We start from the raw sequence: 19876 nt of genomic DNA, 5'->3' as shown, positions 1-19876 counted from the left end.
TGTTGCAGTTTCTGGCCTTATGATTTCCAAGACATAATTGAATTGGAATGAACTTCACATCGCATGCAAAGGTCAGAGCCTGGTGTGCAAACAATCATGTTTATTCTCACCACTGAATGAACATATTTTAGATTTTAGATTAATATACTGCTGTGCAAGGGAGTAAGGAGATAAAAAGTGCCAAAAGAAGATGCCAGCAGTTGTCAGTCTGAATGTTCTGAGCCATGCTGAGCTGAGAGCTCTGTCGCTGCACATGTCAGCTCATACCAATCCACAGTTTGTTATGAAGACAGTAACAGACTGTTTATGTAGTTTTCTTTAAAGTTGTGAATTAAAAAAAACATATAAACAAAGTAGTGCAAAAACAGTAAAAAAGTATTACAACTATTCATCCTGCTCGCCATAGTTACCCTGTAGCTGCTGCTGCTTGTGTTGAGGCTCTCATGGTTCCCATGTGAAACAGGATGGGGCCTGCTCAGGGCTGGATGAATTATTGAGGAGCCGACTGGAGTTAGTTCTGACTTAGAACACTTTTAATGCTTTGCAATTGTAAATAAGGAAATGTGTGTGTATTGTGTAATGTACGATATCAATATCAATCAGGAAGTTATTTTTTACAACAGCAGTAACAAAATAGGTGAAAACGTGTAATAAGTCAACTATGGTTGTAATTATAAAGCTAATTTAATTATCTTAATATATATTATAAAGATAATTTAAACAATAAAAGACAATAAACTTTTATGTTAATGGATAACCAAAATATAGTAAAGGTCAATATCAATAGATAGCAGCTAGCTATTATGGATTTAGCATGTTGCTAAATGTGACAAGTCCAACTCATTTTGAAGGCTGTTTGACGCAGTAAGGATTGAGTTGTTGTTTGCTGCACAAAATAACTGCCACTGAACGCTAATGAGCAAGATAATTGATAAGCGGTTGGTCTCGAATTTGTATGTTAGCAAGACGGTTTACGAACTAGCAACTGTGCTAATTAAGCAAATCGGCTGATTTAGCAAGCTACCTAGGTAGCTAGCTTGTTAGCTACAAGTGCTAATCAAGGCTAATGTACAGTATAGCTTCATGCTACATAGAAATTTGACAAACAAATGTTGAGTTTAATCAAAGGAAGTTTAGCGTGAATGGGGCAGAAACATATTTTAATATATTTTAATAATTATTAAGTTATTGTATTCTATCACGTAAATTAGTCAATCCCCACAGCAGGACATTGGGCTGAGCTGTTTCTGTAGTAAATGACCATTAATGAAACTATTATTGCGTAACTTGTGATGTTATGATGTTGTGTCTGCCCACCGACAAAACATAAAGTTGTGATTCAAGGCGCTTAAAGTGTCACCTGAACGAACCGTGACACTAACAAGATCACAATTCACTTTGCTCACAAATGTCGGCATTGTGCGTGCACCCCGCTCGGGCCGCTCTCTTTCTCTGCAGGTCTAATGAGTCATGACATTAACAGCGCCTGAAGCCGTCCACCCACGCTCCTCCAGCCCACTCCTCTCAGTATTTGAGGCGCTCCTCGGCTCCAGCCCTCAGAGCAGCAGCGCACAGTCAGCGCAGCGCTCCCCTGCACGCTGCGGAGGGACGGCAGCTGCTTTTCACGCATCTTCTCCTGCTCTGTTACCTGGATTATACCTTCGACTCGTCAAGATGAGACTTATTTGTGTTGTTGCCGCGGTTGCGGCGTTGCTGGCAGGTAGGTGGAAGCTTCTGTTCGGACTGAGGGCTTTAAAAATAAGTTAGTTCAGGACCGTGGACAGCGACTCATGTGTCTGTTTCTCTTTTAATGCAGAGAATCTGGCGCTTCCAGTGGAGAAAGACGGACAGACAGCCCTGGTAAGCTTTCCTTATGCAGTTTAATACAGCAGTGTGACTGCAGGAAGGTGCATGTTTAGTGTTTTCTTTTATTTCCTTGCAGATAAAGCGGTGTTTGGTTGAGGTCCTGTCAAAAGCTCTCAAACCGGACGCCCAGTTGGATCAGGAATGCAAAGATATTGTACAAGCAGGTCAGTAACACAAGGAAAATGTTTTCCAGTAGTTGTGCTTATTCAGCCTAAATCGGAATGGTGTGGAGATACATGAACATTTCAGCCTGCTGATGCAGCACTCTTTTTACTGTCACTGACACAGAGCAAGGCAGCTGACATAAAAAAAACAATTTACCTGATCAGGTTTTATCTCAAATCTCCCCAGATTAAAAGAGAGAGATTCAAAAAAATATTTTAAATTAACATAATAGGAACAAAGATTTATTCGGCATATCAAACCTAAACCGAAGTCAAATGATGGATCTCTGTTGGTCATCGTTTTGTTCTGCTTTAGGAGTTAAACGTGATGGGGCAGTCACACATGAAGAGGCGGTCAAAGGTCAGCAGCCTGAGGTAAAAGCAGCAGATGTGAAGGACATCGAGGCGCTCCTGAAATCAGTAGAGGCCAAAAGGGAAACACCTGAGGATGAACGCAGCCAAGAATCCTGGAGTCTGGGTGATGAGAAAGAGAAGAGGTACCAAGAAGAAGAACAGCGGGAGAAGAGAAGCAGCTGGAGGCCTGGAAGATACCACCAAACCAAACACAAGCGAGGTGAGGAGGAGGAAGACAACGAGCGCAGTCAGGAGAGTTGGGGAATAGAAAAAAAGAGATCAGATGATGAAGAAGAAGAAGAAGAAGAAGAGAGAGAGAAGAGGAACTGGAGACCTGGAAGACACTACCAAAGAAAGCACAAACGCGACGAGGAACCTTTAGGAGACGAGAAGGAGGAGCCAGAAGAGGAACGTAGCCAGGAGAGCTGGGATGTGGCCAAAAGGAACGGAAACGAGGTTGAAGAAGAGAGATCCAAGCGCATATGGAAACCCACACATCGCTATCACCACAAGAAAAAGCTCCACAAACGTGGCAACGAGCTGTCAGATGGTGAGGAAGATGAAGAACGCAGTCAGGAATCCTGGGGACTGGACGATGATAGAGATAAGAGGGACTGGAGAGCAGGGAGGTACCACCAGAGGAGACACAAACGTGATGAGGAGCTTTCAGAGGAGGTCGGGGAAGAGCCAGAAGAAGAGCGCAGCCAGGAGTATTGGGATTTTGATACAGGAAGAGAGAAAAGAGACTGGAGGGCTGGCAGGTACCACCAGAGGAGACACAAGCGGGATGAAGAGCTTTCTGAGGAGGCAAGGGATGAGCCGGACGAAGAACGCAGCCAGGAGTCCTGGGATGTTGATACAGGTAGAGAGAAGAGAGAGTGGAGAGCTGGCAGGCACCACCAGAGGAGACACAAACGCGATGAGGAGCTCTCTGAGGAGGCCAGGGACGAGCCAGGCGAAGAACGCAGCCAGGAGTCCTGGGATGTTGATACAGGTAGAGAGAAGAGAGAGTGGAGAGCTGGCAGGCACCACCAGAGGAGACACAAACGTGATGAGGAGCTCTCTGAGGAGGCCAGGGACGAGCCGGATGAGGATCGCAGCCAGGAGTCCTGGGATTTTGATACTGGAAGGGACAAGAGAGACTGGAGACCCGGCAGGTACCACCAGAGGAGACAAAAACGTGACGAGGAACTGGCAGAGGAGGAGAGAGAGGAGCCAGAAGGGGATCGTAGCCAAGAGGACTGGGGTTTCGACAAAAGGCACGGAAGAGAAGAGGGAGAAGTGGAAAAGCGCATATGGAAACCGACACACCGGTACCACCATAAAAAGAAATACCACAAGCGTAGCGGAGGATCTTCAGAAGAGGAGGAGGAACAGAGGGGTGATTCAGAAGACTACGAAGAGGAGGCAAAAGGCAGAGATGAAGCTCTGAGGTACTTTCATCATGTTCAGTTCTGCAAACTAGATTTAAATGAACCAACATCCTAAGAAGTGAGACAAAAAGTAGAGCTTTGAATTTGTGTTTTTTTTCATCAGGTATCTGGCTGAGAAGCGTAATCCCTGGATTTACAGAGGCTACTACCACCCAGCCTGGTACAAAAGAGACTCAGATGAACACTCAACCAAGGTAGGCATGAGGTTTAGACTGTTAAATCTGAACATAACTATGAACTATTTTACCTTCTTTAATTTCCTTTGACCTACATCTGTTTGTTTTGTACATGTCATTATTGTACAGATATTTATGCGGTATGATGTGTTGTGTCTGTGTTCAGATGGATGAACTGGCCAAGTTGCTGAGCTATAAGATTAACCAGCTGGCTAACCACTCCACTCAAGATGAGGCTACGAGGAACACACACCAGAGAGCACTTACACCACAGGAGGTAAAAGAAAAAAGGCAATTTTATTTACTAGCAGCCTTTACGATTGATGATTTCATGTTTACATGTTAAAATTAGACCCCTCCTGAACTGATGTCTTGTAAAAAGTAGTCAAGATTATAACTGATGAGCTAGAAGAAACAAAAACAGGCAGTTTAAATATTTGTATTTAGTTTTTAAAATTCTACACTTAAAATATCACTGTCTGTGTAGCTGTCACTATAAACAATTCACTGTATTCAGCTGACCTAGTAAAGTCATGAAGCTCATCACGTCTCTACACCACACTCTGTCACTGGCAGCCATGCTCATTATGGAAATCTCCTGTCTACTTGAAGATTTAGCCTTCAGAGCGGCAGAGCATCAGTGAATATGCATCTGTGCAAATGCACATTGAGATCTGTCCCTCATGAGCATGTCCCAAATACATGAAGGAAACTCAAACAGTACATTCATGTGCACCGACTCGTACTCCAACTCTGACTTACTTCAGGTCTGCAGCTTGTTAGCTCTGCCTATTATCTATGTGCTCCCTCCACCAGTGTGTTATGACTGTAATCACACTAAGACCATCATCACTGTAGCCTCCCAAGAGCAATCAAAGTCCTAATATGCCTGTTAAAGAAGAAGTACAGCCTGCAGAGACCGTCCCACCTTTCACATACTGTGAAGTAGGGAAAACAAATTAGGGACAGTGGCATAGAGATTTCATTAGTTCCAAGCAGGTTCCAAGTGACAAATTAAGGATGGGAAAAAACATTTTCTTCTGTTTTTTTTTCAGGAGAAAGAGCTGGAAAACCTGGCAGCAATGGACATGGAGCTGCAGAAGATTGCATCCAAATTGCATGGCAACACTGCATAACCCGGAGGCATTGTAAAGCTGTTGTCTTACTGTATGTCAAATGCCAACTTAGTGTCATTATGTTGTGAAAAGTGACAAAAATATATATACATAAAGAACTAAACAATGCCTTGCCAAAAACATTGTATGTACCTGTTTATGTTTTTGTGACATTTTGATGTTATCTAAATAGCATGGGAAATGCTTGGATGTTTATATAGTTAAGAGAACTGTGAAAAACATATATAAATATGAGACCAATTATTAAAATGTGTGATTTGTTTGCACTCAATAAAGAAGTTATTCTGGGACCAAAAAAAAACTTGTCATTTATTCTAATGTTTTTTTTTAAAAAAAGAAATGGTAACATGTCAAGCTGCATTTAGCAACTGCATCTGAGAACCAATAGCACTTCCTGCAGGAATAACAAAATACTAAAAGTTAAAATAAAAGTTTGTTTACACCTGGTCTCAAGGCATAATAAACAAATCTGCCACTTGCTATCAACACAGAAGTTCCTTTCATAAAACATGAGCCCAGATAGCCTAAAGGCTAACCGTTTACTTCTCAGCATTACACCTTAGTCTCCACTGATGTGAGTACACAGGACAGGAGAAGCAGGAGAAGGTGCCCTGATGAACATGAACCAGACACTGCGTCCTCCTTTACTCCAGAAGTGTCCGATCAGTTCAACAAAAACAGATATCAGTGCTGGAGGTAATTCTCTACAGGCCATCATCTGTGTTTATTTTATCCTTCAGTGTCTTTCACTTTTTGTCTCTTTGGAGCTGGTTCCTCGGCTTGCTGGGAGCCTGCGGGTTTGGAGTGGTCCACGGCAACTGTTGTCCCCGAGAGGACGTATCCACCACCCCCGCTCATCAGGAGCAGAGGATGTGTCCTGTTGGGCAACACCTAGAGACATAACAGAAACCCAGTCAGGAGACATTAACTTTACAGGAAATAAGACTTAGGCCTAGGGGGTGGGAAAAGCTTGAGTATTTTCATCCAGGATGTAAATCTGTGAACACTCTTAAACATGGTGGTGCCAATATGATATCATAAAATAAATTTATGAATAAACAAAAACTCAACTTTTCTTACTCGCCTCTCCTTCAGGCATCATGTTAGCTAACCTCACCACCAAACAGACATCTATGGGTGGCTGACAGCTAGATGGGACTTCATCTAATTGTCTCAATGGTGTGAATGCACGATCCATGTATCCATGAGTTTCACGTGATTGGACAATGTTTACATGCCAACACTGAAAGTCCCATGTATAAAATCAGACAAACAAAACGCAGCCACCATTTGTATAATGACATCATTACTGTAGACATTCTAATCAGCTTTGTAGTTCATTCAAAAAAAGAGAAAACAAATCAGAATCAGAATTACTTTATTTATCACCGAGGGGAAATGCTTTAATTATTAATTAATATTAAAATGAGTTCTTTTAATAAAAACTTTATCTCCATTATGAAATATCAATCAATCAAAAAGGAATTCAAACAGTTACCTGATAATGTCTCAGCCAGGTGTCTGTAAGTTGTATGTTAACAGTACCGCCTTGTTCCTTGAGTTTTGTGTAGCACTCAATAAGAGTCTACAGAAATTGAGGTTGAAGAGAAAAAAAAAAGTATTAAGAAAAGCACAGCTTTTAACAGTTAACAGTTTAACACACACAGATTGATCTCTTTGGCAACACAAGCATAAGAGACGTAATAAGTTCGAGGTGTGATAGAACTACACACTGTATGTTTGTGACAGGGATGTCCACAGCATGTATGCAAGTAGAATAATACAATAAAAGCAATAAAACCATAGTGCAGTGGCAGCTGATGAGATCCTAACTTCATTGTCCTCTTTGCATAGGAGACTCCTTGTAAATACTTTACCTCTCTGTACTGGGAGTAAACAACAAAAGGCCTGGAGGGGGCGAGGAATTTGAGCAGACCCAGCAGGACTGGACACGGGTGAAACCGACTCGCTATGACCAACCTGTACGTGAGGAAACAAATAGATGATCAAGCAAACCTGTCCTACCATGAAATATACTGTCAAGGCACACTTTGTAATTGGAAATGTGCAGGTAGGCAATATCGTGAGTTCTCTTATCAGCACTGTGTGTGACGTTATACTGGAACTGATTTACCACCTTTCTGTGGGGGGTATTTATGCCATATTTCATATAGGTGGATGAGAGAGGCTGATTCAGGATAAAGGTGTGGTGGTGTTTATGATACAGCGGCTTTAATGAAGAGGGAAGTCAATAGGCTAACAAGATCAATACCTTTGTACATAGATGTCACCATCCATCAATCATAAAGAAGCCTATAAAAGGTTTTTCAGTTTATATGAAAGGAAACTGCAGTGCAATCAGTCCTTTCACCTTGTAAGGGCATGGTAAACTAATCACTGTGTGTGAGCTAAGAGGGAGGCAAATCATGTACAATGACTTTTATAGGGGCAGTTAACAACGCTTTAATCACTCATAAATTTTTCATCCTCAGCTTTAACTGCGGTTATTTACTATACGGTGCAATGTGGAGCTGAAAGAGGCTGGTGGAGGGAAAAAAAAGGAAGAGCAATGCAGAGAAACAGAATCTGACACCAACCCGTCGGCATTCCTGCCTTCCAGCAGGGCAGCAGCAGCAGCCAGTTTCCTCCGCTTCTCTTCCAGCTTCATCTTTTTATCTTGAGCCTAACAAAAAAATATATATATATTTTTATTCCTAGTCATTTTTTGACATCTTTGTTTTAGTGTCTTCAGTAAAAAAATATATTTAGCATCCACTTATTGTGTGCTAACAAGCTCAAATAACAAAAAGTCAAATATTTTGTAAATATTGTACATACTCGAGCTTCCCTACGCTTCTCCTCCTCCATTTTCTCCTGGTCCTGGAGAGGATTGTCGCCAGTCTCCATGCTCTGTTCCTCTGGATTTCCCTGCTGCTCTCCCTCAGGCTGGTTCTGTCCCTTCTCTGCAGCCATGTTATATTGCTTTTCATCTGTAATGGAATGCATATCTTTGTTAGAGTTTTCTAAATGTTTTAATTAAATTGCAAATAAAAAAATAGCGATAATGTTGGATTTTTGGCATTTAAGCACTCGATAGCGGGCTGTAAATGTGTTGTTAAAAAGAGGCGTGTCCTACCAGTAGCGTGGTCTTTGGCAGTGGTGTCCATGGTTCCTGCCAGTAGAGCGTTGACATGGCAGATGGGAAAGTCATGCAGCATATCGTGAAAATGTGCAGGAAAGCCAAAGCTCTCCACACCCGCCCGAAGAGGCCCACCTCCTGGGTACATTTGGATCACCGAGCCATAGCCTGGATGAGGAGGAAGGAGACAGCAATTATACAAAGGGCAGAGAAAGTGCAGGAACTCTGAACACAACAAGAAGAGCCTTCAACTTGCCTCCCATTCGTTCCATGACGGCTCCCAGTACAAGGCCAGCACAGGTCTCAAACACCAAAACCTTGCTGCCAGCATGGATGTTAGCCAGAGTTAACATTTGGGCAAGTGTGTCGTATCGAAGGTGGCTGCATCACATGGAAATCATCGTTCAATTATCTGAATTCTGTTAAAGACAACCTCCAACCATTCTGACAGCTCACTCACCAGATCTTCCCTGGTTCTCTGCCATGGTACATCAAAGCCATGATGCGACAGGATGGTTTTAAAATGGCGACAGTATTTTCATACCTGGGAATGCGGGAAAACAATAATAACACTAATTACACCACTCGACATTAAATGTCCAGAACAGACTACGTGTGTAGTGACTTACTTCTTTTTCTTCCTTTTGATGTACTTATCCTGGGCATACCCAGTCTTATCTCGGAATGTGGAGCTGTTCTCTATAAGTTGCTGAATGATTTCCTGTTGGTCACAAATACACAAACAGGCTCTAATCTTGCTTCTCAAAACCTTGTCTTCAGCACTCATTCCTTGAATTTCATTAAAAAGAAACTCCCCTCATGCGTTTGGATTAACAACACATCACACTAAACAGAGGCAGCATTACACCAGCTTGTTTGTTTATTATGAACACATGGTCAAAATGGTGATGAAGATATTAGTGGGATTATGAGACCCTTTCACACAGATACTGGGCTCCAAAGCCGCTATGCATCTTCCTGACCTTATTCTGTCTCTGCTCATTCACAAGCTTAAAGGTAGGGTAGGAGATTTTGGAAACTCGGTGAGAGTCAGCCAGATTTTGAAAGTAAACACACACCCCTTTCTCTCGAGCTCACCCTGAAGCCACACCTCCCAACCAGTCTGTGACTTCGGCCATCATGCATGTACCTCTCTGGTGCACGCAGAGCAGGAAGAGAGCAGCCAACCAGCCAACTCTACACGCAGGGGCGCCTCGCAGGATTGGCTGATGTTTTTAGCGTTTTATAGCTTCCACAGATGATTAATATTCTTCGTTTTAAAGTGAAACTGACAAACTAATTGGTTGCTACCAGATTTTAAAGAGAAGTTACACTAATTTAACAAAAAGTGCATCAGAATGAAATCTCCTACCCTACCTTTAAAACTTAGCTTAGATTATGAAGTTTTTTTGATGGAATGACTGGTGATGTGCCTCCTGTCAAATGTTTTCTATGGAGTGATCTGCTGAGCTGGCTAAGTGTCAATCCAACACTGGTACTCCCTCTGCTGCTGGCTCAGAGAAAAGCTTTGTCTACTGGAGTTTGTTTTGATTATTATTTTTTAATTCCATATAAAAGCATCACAACCTTTCTGCCTATGCTAACAGCTATTTTGCTATAAAATAAAACCATAATGATAGGGATGCAGACTGAATGGTACTAGAATTTCTTTTAGTCTGTTTTCTGTGGCACAACGCAGTGATACATTCATTTTAATATTCGTAAATGTAAAGTTATGGATGTACCTGACCCTTCAGACCTTGTTCCTTTAGCGTCTCAATGTCATCCCTTGTCAGTTTCTGTGATTTGCCATCATCAACAATGTTTCTGTTATCTGTGCCAGCCTCTTTAGAATCTGGGAAGACACACACACAGACAGATTAGTGACATAACTTATGTTTCACTATTCAGCCATATTGAGCTTGGAAATAAACATTCATCACTAACGAAAATGTAGCTGCTGGAATATACTAACCCAATAATATTTTAAATATGAATATTGTGCGACATTAAGCTGCGGGCTACACACCAAAAGAGCTCTCTGCGTCCTCGACTTTCTGTGGTTGAAGAATCCCTCCAGACGCGATCTCAAATGTGGTGTTGTACAATTGCCCCACTGCGTTATCCAGGTAAAACCACTGCTTCTCAAAAATTACCTTCCTGTGAGGGAAACAGTCAGAAATTATCGCTGTTATTACACATAATGTCTTGTCAGCACAGGCTAGGTAGGTGCCTGTGCTAAACTAAAAGTGAGAATTTTATTTCAAATCTAGGAAGGTGTGTAGCTAACTTGGCCGTGCCTCTTCTAAAATTAATAGATGGACAGACAGAAAATTGAGATTACTTACTTTTTCTGCTGAATTTGGACAGCTTTAAAGATTTGTCCTCGTTTCAACACAACGTAATCACCTTCTTTGATTCTGTTCTGGTAATCATCGTCTCCGTTGTCCGCCGCCATAATAAGGCAGAAAAACTAGCCCACGAGTCACCTGAGAGGTAAACGCTGCCTTCTGCTAATCGTATAGGGTCGTCACTGACAAGGCACGGGGCTAAATGTCACTATACGACCCTGCATTAGCAGCAAAATACAGCCGACTGGTATTTCCACGTGTTAGCTTTCATTTCCCTAGCATCCCAGGAAGACTAAACGATAGCAGATAGCAGCTAAAGCGGCCGCTCTTCAACGTCAGCGCCAGTGATTGGCTGGATTTGGGTCGCCGAGTCTGCTAGCCAATAGGAGCGAAGTGCGATGTGGATATCAGAGTCATCGATTGCGAATCTTCTAACAAATTATGGTTATTTACTTTGATCAAACCTTTTTATATTATTTGAGAGTCGTTGTAGTTTTCATTTTTTTAATTAAACTACAATCTTCCAATGAGTTCAAATAGAAAGGGATTTAGTGTTTTAGCTTTGGCACACTGATTGGTTTGCTAATAGGCTGTTACTGCTTTATCGCTTGATGAACATTTCATAGTATTATAAATCCTCTCTGCTGAAATGAGTAAGTAGATCCTTCCCTTGTTCACTTAAATGTAATATGCACAAGTTAGTTAATGATTGAATCTGTATATGTGCAGGCATCTACCTGCCTGTTTCCAATGTCATGAAGTGTTTCAGAACTACTTAAAAATATGTTCCAAATTAACCAGCCCTCTGTAAGTGTACCACAGGGCAGCAAGAAGAGATAATGTGGTTAGGACAGGTGAAGGCAGCACTCTACACTGCATGTATTGGTCAAATGTAATAAATATATCTAAATGGAAAGACCTTTATCTTTAGTACACCTTAAAGAAACTTGTAGACTAAACAAAAAATGTCTCAAAGCTGTGGTCGTCCAGTTTCTGAAGACTTTCGTGAATCCAAGACTCCCTTAAGCTGTTGTTGAGTCTGAAGCTTCTCTCTTCTGAGTGTGTGGCAGCTGTTAAATGGACGCACATGGCTGTACAGTACATGTCCTGTACTGAGAAAATTGCAAACAGCAAAGATCGATTCAAAACAAGTTGTAAAACATAAAAAACCCTTTAATCGACTGCTTGAAATGAAGACATCTGTTCACCTTAAAAAAATTTGCTGGACCACATATTTACATCCACACCATTATTCTTCAAGTGCAGGACACAGTGTTGTAACCGTTAACAGCAGGACAAAATGTTCTGTGAGTGAAAGTGTGACATTTCTCTGACGTTCGTTACATTGCTCAGTGTTTAGGTTTCCACTGCTAAAGCCGAAAAAATGCTGTACTCTCATGTTGTATTAGTACATAAATAAACATTAAATGCATCATAAGAAGCACAGGCTCACAGATTTGATCATTCTTGGCCTCCGGTAAGTTTATGGAAGAGTTCTTCGTCTAGTGTTTCGTTCTGGTCTTTAGATCTTGTGGAGAGGAAGATGTAACCGCCAATGAACTCGTGGACCACCTTGCAGTCGCAGCTCAAACAGCAGAAGGCTATTGTCACGTTCTGGTCGAACTCTATGGTCACCTGGAAATACACGCAAGACATTGAGGATCTGTGTTTCTGGTGAAGGCTTCTGTGAATGAAAAGAGGAATCCCTTACCTGTCTGACCTCCCAGTTAACGTTCCACTGTTTCATGTTGGAGAATCTCCACGTGGTGACAGGCAGGCCAGTGGACATGTCAATACGAATCATGCGGTTATATGAAATCCCCAGAAGTTCATCCTTCTTGCCGCCTTTGAACCTGAAACACAAACATAAGGATTATTACTCATAAATGGCATTTATAGGTAAACCAAGTGTGAAACAGAAAAAATGTTCACTATACCTGACAATGTAGTATTTGATACCAAACTCTGGAAGTGACTGCCAGGCCTGGATAAAGCGCATTTTGGCATCCATTAGGGACAGCCGTGATATGTTCTGATGGGCCTCCAGGATGCGTGCTGTCAGCTTCGTTCAATCAACAGAGGCAGATTAATATAAATGTAATAACAGCAGTGACTTCACACAGAGAGCTTTTGGCAAAGTCAAGTATCTCATATCACGTAGCGCCTCAAACCAACCTGTTTGGTCTTGTTCTTCTTGGCGTAGCGTGGAGAAACAAAACATTCAGCGTTCATGTCCATAGCGTCGGGATCAGGAGCTGCCTGACCCGGAGGGGGCGCCAGGCTCTTCATTTTTAGGAAGGACTGGATGTTCTTCACTTCTGTCTTGTAGGAGCTGTAGGCCATCGTCTTGCCTTTGGAGGCCAGGAGACATGCAGCCTTCCATTTGGCGTACTGATTTTCCTGGAGCAAAGGGAAGCGTAACTATCAGGAATGAAATCTGCTGCACATGTATTATGTGTGCACAAAATATTTTTGTGTAAATGTCACAGGAAATACATGGATAAGGAGGCGGGACTTACATTTTCACATCGGATATACACCTCATTCATCCCATCAGCAACTGGGAGCAGGAGTTTGATGCCGAACTTCTTATCTGTGACATTAACATCAGGGACCACCTCACAGCCTGTGCATGACGGGGAAGAGGAGGACACACAATAAGATAATACCACAAGAGGATTAATAATTACATTTAAAAATAGTTAAAGGTAGGGTAGGAGATTCTGAAAACTCAGTGAGTCAGCCAGATTTCGAAAGTAAACACACGCCCCATTCTCTCAGAGCTCACCCCGAAGCCACGCCTCCAATCACATGGACGTGCATTACCTGAAGACGAGCTGCGGTCTGTGACTTCGGCCATCATGCACGTACCTCTCTGGTGCGCGCAGAGCAGGAAGAGAGTGACAACCAGCCAATACTCCGCGCAGGGTCCACCCGGAGGATTGGCTGATGTTTTTAGCGTTTTATAGCTTCCACAGATGATTAATATTCTTCGTTTTAATGTGAAAGTGCCGAACTAATTGGTTGCTATCGGATTATAAAGAGAAGTTACACTAATTTAACAAAAAGTGCATCAGAATGAAATCTCCTACCCTACCTTTAATGCTCAGGAATATAAAGCAGTGTTTTCACATCATTCTTCATCACTGACCTCTGAGGTGCAACTGCTCTATTGGCTCTCCGCTGGCGGCCTCCTTGTTCTTGTAGTAAGAGATGGTGGTGTCCTTGAACACAAACCAGTACTCTTTGTATGGGCGCAGTGTCAGTCTTTTAGGCCTGATTTAACACAAGAAGTAAAACAGCATAAAGAGAACAGTCAGCAGTTAAAGATACATACAGATCTATTTCACTGACTGCATCAGATATACATTATAAAGGCAAGTTTACCTGAACAGCCGGAGGGAATTTGCCAGCTCTGGAATGTCTGTAATGTCTTCCTAGAAGCAAGATAAACAACAGTCAATTATCCTGTATAGTCATGTGACATCACCATGACAAGACGTGCAATCAGTGCAGGCCTACCTACCAACTTCTGCCTGAAAACAGGTGTTCTGCTGTGACAGACGTGAAGCCCTCCAGGTTTATGTTAACTCCAGAATAGTGTAGTTAATGATAATATGTTTACCAGAATTCTGTCTGCGTGTCCGCCTTCGAGGGTCACTTCCAGGCTGGATAGGGCTGCCTCTACTTCATCAATCTCTGGCTCATTGGAGTTGTCCAGTGGTTCACTTGACACCGTCAGTTTACAAATGTGATACTGGAGGGGGGAAAAACAATATACAACAATATAAGTAACAACTACAAGTCTTTATGAAGTTCTATGATGTGATTTAAGAGGTTATGCAACGCTGCAATGAGTCAGAGGGAGGTTTGAGCATGGTCCTGTGGGCCAGCCTTTGCAGCAGTGTGTAGGTGAATGTAACACTCCTTTTGAATCACTGTGATTTCTGAATCACTGTCCCAGCAAATAAAAGCACTATACATGGGCTGAGGTTTAGTCACTTAGAATGTCACAGCTCAGATTTGTTTAGGTCATCATTGTTTTTTGGGACAAAATGTCTTTGTTGATCAGCTATGTGCCTCTCCTTCCTATCATCCCTCTTCTGTGGGATTCTCCTCGTGTCCCAACATGTCCTCACAGACACCAAACACACCTTTACCCTATTCTGAGCTCTAAGACACATTGTACTTAAAACCACTCCTTCTGTGAGATTTTACCTCCTGAATGTGTAATTTGATCAAATAAATAATGTTGTGAGTGTTATGTTTAAAAGCAGCAAATATTTTTGCTGCTTTAATCAATTTTACAGCTTTTTTAGAACAGCACTGATTAGATGTATGAATCCCAAAACAACTTTTGAGATGATGATGGTAATGAAGCCTCCCCCTGCATTGTCAATTTACTTTAATTTAGTCTCTGTTTAATCACAACGAAAGTGATGTAAATACCTTCAAATCAAAAAAATAAATCCTTTGGGTTTATTATTCACCTGCAGTGAGGCAAACATCAACATTTCTTCGTCAGTGCAGTCAATCTCCTCCAGCAGGATGGACCAGCGGGCCTGTTCATAGAGCTGGGTTATCCGGACAGCGTCGTACTAAAACACAAATACACACACACGATTATCTCCTGCTTTCAGATCAGGACATTTATTTTAAATGAGAGATTAATTTTGTATTTCTTACTTTAGGATTGAGGTCAAAGAAGACATTGTACTTAAAGCGAAGTAAAAGCTTGTCATTATCTTGGACATCTTGCTCCATGAGAGAACGAGACGAGTCCAGCCACCTGTCAATCAGTAGGATAAACTGTACATATAAACATCATTCACATTTTTAACAGTTTTACATACGTATACAGACAGGTTTCATTGTACCCTGCATTGTTGATTGCTTTGTCCACAAGCGTCAGCGGCTGATACATCTTGGCAAGTTCAGCAGGCGGCAAGTTTGGCTGACAGTCAGCTAAAGGGTTTTCTCCAAACCATAGACTGGTGGCGGACGCCGGCATCCCATTCTCTGGATCATAGGTGGCTGTCATGGTCTTACTGTACATGGAGCCTGGATTAAGGGAAAAAGAAAAGATCAATTATTACCTGGGGGGTCACCAAAAATGCTTTGATTGATTCTATCTATCGTTATATTTATATCACATATACAGCAACTGTTTGTACTTTGGGGACATAAACGTTCACTGTCCACTGAAGAAATGTCCAAAATAAAAGTCTAATGAAAAACATTTTTAAAGCAGCAGAGATGGAAAGGTCTTAATTAGAGAGATTTTTAGGTTGGTGTGGAGTCTGAACTGGCAACTTTAAAGAAAGCGTGTGAGAGTGGGCGCTCCTGGAGTGCGAGGCAGCGCACTGAACAATTCCTTCAGATCACGCAGATGAAAACTGAAGCCTGTCAGATCTCAGCAGCGCTGCAGTATGCAAAAGTTTGAAGTGAGGATCATAATTTTTCAAAAATGAAAGCCATAAATACCTTTTTTTTACCAACTGATGACATAAAACAAGAAAAAAAATACTATTTGTTTACCTCAGTACACTTGTACAGAGTTTGTGGGCATAGTGAGGTTGTTTCTTGGAGAAGATGTGACAGTTTCTCTGTAGTTTTAGGCTGTATGTGTTGCATAATGATGTTGACATCACTATTCAGATGCCTCTCTGATCTATGGTGTGTTATATGTGTATTTCTCTTCTCCTCCAGCTAATCTTCTCTTCTCCTACTCTTCTCCTCTTCTCCTCCAGCTAATCCCATCCCATTTACTTTTGAACAAAACTTAGCTGAGAATTCTCGTCAGAAGCAGTTTTGGTGAAGATCTATGTTTTGACTATTCCTTATGGCCATTTTGCCTTGTTGAGAAATTTACAGTACCTGTTCCTCCTGGTCCCCCACTGACTAAATCAATGTCCCAGAGGTCTTCCTGTGGAGCGTTCTTCTCCTTCTTCTTCTTCTTTTTGCAGGGATCGTCTGGAGGCTTCAGCAGGGACAGTTCCTCTGATCTTCTGATGTCTGACATTAAACGGTGCGTCGTCATTTTAAATCCCACCAAATGATCAAAGAACAGAACAGGGAAGATGACATGGAAACTCACTGAGTGTTCTGCAGATATCTTCCACCGCTTTGAAGACCACGCTGGAGAAGCTGACAGTCATTTTGATGGTTTTCATGTTGGGAAGCTGCAGTAGCAGCGGTTTGTGTTGCAGTGTGTAGCGCAGGTCAGCATCAGCCTGTAACAAAATGTGTCTGTGTGAATTTTTCTGGACTATGTAACATGTGTTATATGAATAAAAGACCCAACAGATGGTTCTGGCTCTGCTGCAAGGGTTAATAAAAATGAGATATCAGTCTGTTATTGTGAAAACAGAATTTTATGAACCAGTGTTTTCCAGGGGTAGATATATAAAACCTCTCCACACCTTAGAGAGCTGCTTCCACACATAGAAGTGATATATTATGCATTGACTGGAGAACGCTTCCTGTGAGTATTAAAATAGTTTCTCTAGAAATATATTTTCTTGGGTAATCTTAATAAATCTTGGGAAATTCTGCATTGTTTTAGGTGAATAATTTGACATGCATTCATATTACCTGAATCCCATATTTGTCCAACGTCCAGTGCGTCTTGAGCAGCCAGCATTTCCTCTGCTCCCACCACAGAGCATGGTCTGACCAATCCTGAGAGGCCTCTGCAGACAGATGGAGTAAAACCATAATTACCACTATATGTTACATTCAAAGGGTAGACGACTCATGTCAAGTTTAATCAGAATCAGAATTGTGTTTATTGCCATGTAAGTGGAGAGGTTTCACATTACTAGAAATTTGCCTTGGATAATGGTGCATACATAAAAGATGAAACATAAAACCAGTAACATATAATAATAATAATAAGAAACATGTATAAAAATTTAACCTAAACTAAAATAAGGCTATAAGAATTTACAAGATATACAAATGAACAGAACAATGTGTAAGGAGAGGTTTGAGGTGAAGTTGTAGCAACACAAATACTCCCGGTGTTGTGTAGGTGGTGTGTTTTTAATCAGTCAACCTGACATCATGTTATGATGTTGGGCTGAAATCCGCCTGTTGATGACAAGCTGTTTAGTCATCTATTATGCTCTTTAAACCACCACACAAAACATTACATTTATATTAGCTTTATTTTCTCTCCTATGTTTATGGAAGATTGTAAAGTGATATCAGATCAATCCTGCCTGAACTTTGGCCCCTCAGGCTACACAAGCCAATGGCATCACAATGGCAGTGTGCTGTGGAAGAATGCAGGGCAAACAAGGGTGTGGCTTGACTAACAGACCTACAGCAGCCGAGTCACAGCACTTAAAGCACTTTCTACTACAGAAAATTAAACTTTAATTGTGAGAAATTAGACAAAGAAGAGATTTTTGTATTGTATTGTTTGTTTGTTTTATCATGGAAACACTTACTGATTTTCTCCACCAGCTTAAGCATGAGTCCTCCGACGTGCAAATCTCCTTTCACCCTTAGCTTAAATTTCATGGACTCGTCGCCATCTTTTTGATCCACCTGCACAGACAGCTCCCAGGATTTTTCTCCATATTCCGTGGCTGTGATCATGGCAGTGTTCTAAAAAGATCAAGGTGAGAGAGTGTGGGTTCAGAGAAGCACGCCCTGCAGAACGTAGTGGGACGAGGAACCGACTGCTCGCTTGAAATAGATACATAAAGGGGGAATTCCACTAAAATATCTTAAATCTTTGCTTAATCCCTTTTGTTTTGAACATTAGGAAACATCTGGGATGAAAACATGAGTCAGTGGATTAAGTGTTTCTCAACATCCTGTGGGAATGTCCAAATGAACTTGGCTGGCAGTTAACAAACACAGATCTAAGTGGCCATGTTTTGAAGGGATTTAAACTCTACTGCAGTCTTTCTGCAATGATCCTGCAGCCCCTGATGTGCTCCTCTCCGCTAATACATTTATAAATAAGACATCAACTCGCACACAGACAGGCAGATGTTCCTGCTGCTGCCAGCTGGGAAAAAGAGGCTGCAGAACACACACTCAAAGCAGTTCTGCATCTATCCGGTGGATAAGTTTAATGAGATAGAGAGAATAGATGAAAGACATCAGGCAGGTAAGAAAGGGGGGAGAAGAGGAGGAAGGAAGAGCAGGAGGGAGGGCACAGCTGTGGAATGTGTGACGAGCAGGGACATGAATCTGGTGCAGGAGAGACCACACAAAACAACACATCTCGACACAACGTCCCTTCATTCTGCAATAACAGAATTTGTGGCAAATAGACATGCAAACTGTAACACACATCAGAAATACCTCTTTCACTCATAGCCCATTGGAAGTGTAAGCTGTGTGAAAGTGCTTTGCCAGGAGCTTAGGTTTAATAAACACACTTTGCCTTCTTTGTGCCTCCCTGCACTGTGCACAGCTGTAGGGTACAGTTAAAAAGTTTGAGCTTGCATGTGTCCTGAGGGAAGGCTTGTTGAGATGTGCTTTGAGAATGATGGATTGGCTCTCACAGCGTTGTAGCGGCTGCTATAAATTCAACAGAAAACAAAAACCTTTGCATCATTTCTTATTGTTAAAGTCCATGTAAAATCCAAACTAAAGTATTTTTTGTACCACAAAGTGCACACAAGACAGCCTTAGGAATAAAAGTATGATAAAAAAAAATGAATCACATTATAAAGGTCCTGCAAAATCTAGGCTATCTATGAGTGTTTAATAAAACTCTGCTGGAAAGTAACAGAACCATACAATTATAACCACACAAGAGGTCAGGAATATATCTTACCTTAAATCAAAGTTTTGTCCCGGTGAGCTATTCCTGGAAATTTCTTGAGAGGTGGACTAACCTTGGACGGACTGAGGCTCCTCTGGGAGTAAAAACACGCCCCGTGCAACGTCAGACAGGTAGAGGAGGGGGGAACGTAAACCGGAAGTGGTCGAACATAGGTGCGTAACAGGCTAGTTTGTCATGCTCATGTACAGACTGTTTCCAAACGACGAATTGCAATTTAACAGTGAATTGTCTATCTGCAACTGCTTAAATAAAGTTGTAATAACGGGCGTGTCGCCGAATTATCGCGAGAGCTGAGAACGTACGTACTCCGATATTTCAGGTTAGTAGCGTAGACAGTTAGCTAAACCTTGAACATCAATATTTACGTTAATGCTGGTTTAGTTATTACATTTTGGTAATAAAAGCATTGCTATTTTCTTAACGCTGAAGCCCATGTGAAGCTTAGTTT

General features: G+C 41.7%; 3 protein-coding genes across 3 annotated transcripts; 1 reads left to right on the top strand and 2 right to left on the bottom strand.

Moving 5' to 3' along the window:
- The first annotated feature begins 1579 nt into the window (after positions 1 to 1579).
- Positions 1580 to 5414, top strand: LOC114428958 (trichohyalin-like). The gene is made up of 7 exons (XM_028397770.1): positions 1580 to 1720; positions 1817 to 1860; positions 1943 to 2030; positions 2347 to 3817; positions 3921 to 4011; positions 4160 to 4270; positions 5049 to 5414. Exons 1-7 carry the CDS (start codon positions 1675 to 1677, stop codon positions 5127 to 5129), a joined length of 1932 nt encoding a protein of 643 aa, XP_028253571.1. The 5' UTR covers positions 1580 to 1674; the 3' UTR covers positions 5130 to 5414.
- LOC114428959 (tRNA (adenine(58)-N(1))-methyltransferase non-catalytic subunit TRM6-like) lies at positions 5415 to 10911 on the bottom strand. Its single transcript, XM_028397771.1, has 12 exons — positions 10617 to 10911; positions 10298 to 10428; positions 10014 to 10123; positions 8898 to 8989; positions 8729 to 8812; positions 8525 to 8649; positions 8266 to 8436; positions 7968 to 8119; positions 7727 to 7812; positions 7007 to 7109; positions 6628 to 6714; positions 5415 to 6020 (listed from the first exon to the last, which is right to left on the bottom strand). The coding sequence occupies exons 1-12, from the start codon at positions 10724 to 10726 to the stop codon at positions 5859 to 5861; spliced, it is 1413 nt and encodes a 470-aa protein (XP_028253572.1). The 5' UTR covers positions 10727 to 10911; the 3' UTR covers positions 5415 to 5858.
- Positions 10912 to 11774: 863 nt separating this feature from the next.
- Positions 11775 to 19564, bottom strand: LOC114428991 (fermitin family homolog 1-like). Its single transcript, XM_028397815.1, has 16 exons — positions 19420 to 19564; positions 18074 to 18233; positions 17214 to 17311; positions 16717 to 16852; positions 16497 to 16634; positions 15497 to 15680; positions 15306 to 15408; positions 15110 to 15217; positions 14245 to 14376; positions 14007 to 14056; positions 13771 to 13895; positions 13139 to 13245; positions 12795 to 13019; positions 12557 to 12681; positions 12331 to 12472; positions 11775 to 12254 (listed from the first exon to the last, which is right to left on the bottom strand). The coding sequence occupies exons 2-16, from the start codon at positions 18222 to 18224 to the stop codon at positions 12081 to 12083; spliced, it is 1998 nt and encodes a 665-aa protein (XP_028253616.1). The 5' UTR covers positions 18225 to 18233; positions 19420 to 19564; the 3' UTR covers positions 11775 to 12080.
- Positions 19565 to 19876: the final 312 nt, after the last annotated feature.

The sequence above is a fragment of the Parambassis ranga genome, chromosome 24, assembly GCF_900634625.1.
Source record: "Parambassis ranga chromosome 24, fParRan2.1, whole genome shotgun sequence".
NCBI classification, from domain to species: domain Eukaryota; kingdom Metazoa; phylum Chordata; class Actinopteri; family Ambassidae; genus Parambassis; species Parambassis ranga.
This window is presented reverse-complemented; position numbering and strand designations above follow the sequence as displayed.

Bases quoted from the DNA above. Each gene is read 5' to 3' on its own strand.
- LOC114428958 (XM_028397770.1), top strand. From the start codon at position 1,675: ATGAGACTTATTTGTGTTGTTGCCGCGGTTGCGGCGTTGCTGGCAG. The intron at 3,818-3,920 runs GTACTTTCATCA...TTTTTTCATCAG, and splicing joins GGCAGAGATGAAGCTCTGAG to GTATCTGGCTGAGAAGCGTA. The intron at 4,012-4,159 runs GTAGGCATGAGG...GTCTGTGTTCAG, and splicing joins CAGATGAACACTCAACCAAG to ATGGATGAACTGGCCAAGTT.
- LOC114428959 (XM_028397771.1), bottom strand. From the start codon at position 10,726: ATGGCGGCGGACAACGGAGACGATGATTACCAGAACAGAATCAAAGAA. The intron at 8,650-8,728 runs GTGAGTGAGCTG...CATGTGATGCAG, and splicing joins AGAGAACCAGGGAAGATCTG to CCACCTTCGATACGACACAC. The intron at 6,021-6,627 runs GTAACTGTTTGA...TTATGTCTCTAG, and splicing joins CCTGGCTGAGACATTATCAG to GTGTTGCCCAACAGGACACA.
- LOC114428991 (XM_028397815.1), bottom strand. From the start codon at position 18,224: ATGATCACAGCCACGGAATATGGAGAAAAATCCTGGGAGCTGTCTGTG. The intron at 17,312-18,073 runs GTAAGTGTTTCC...ATCTGTCTGCAG, and splicing joins TAAGCTGGTGGAGAAAATCA to AGGCCTCTCAGGATTGGTCA. The intron at 15,409-15,496 runs GTACAATGAAAC...ACTGATTGACAG, and splicing joins AAAGCAATCAACAATGCAGG to GTGGCTGGACTCGTCTCGTT.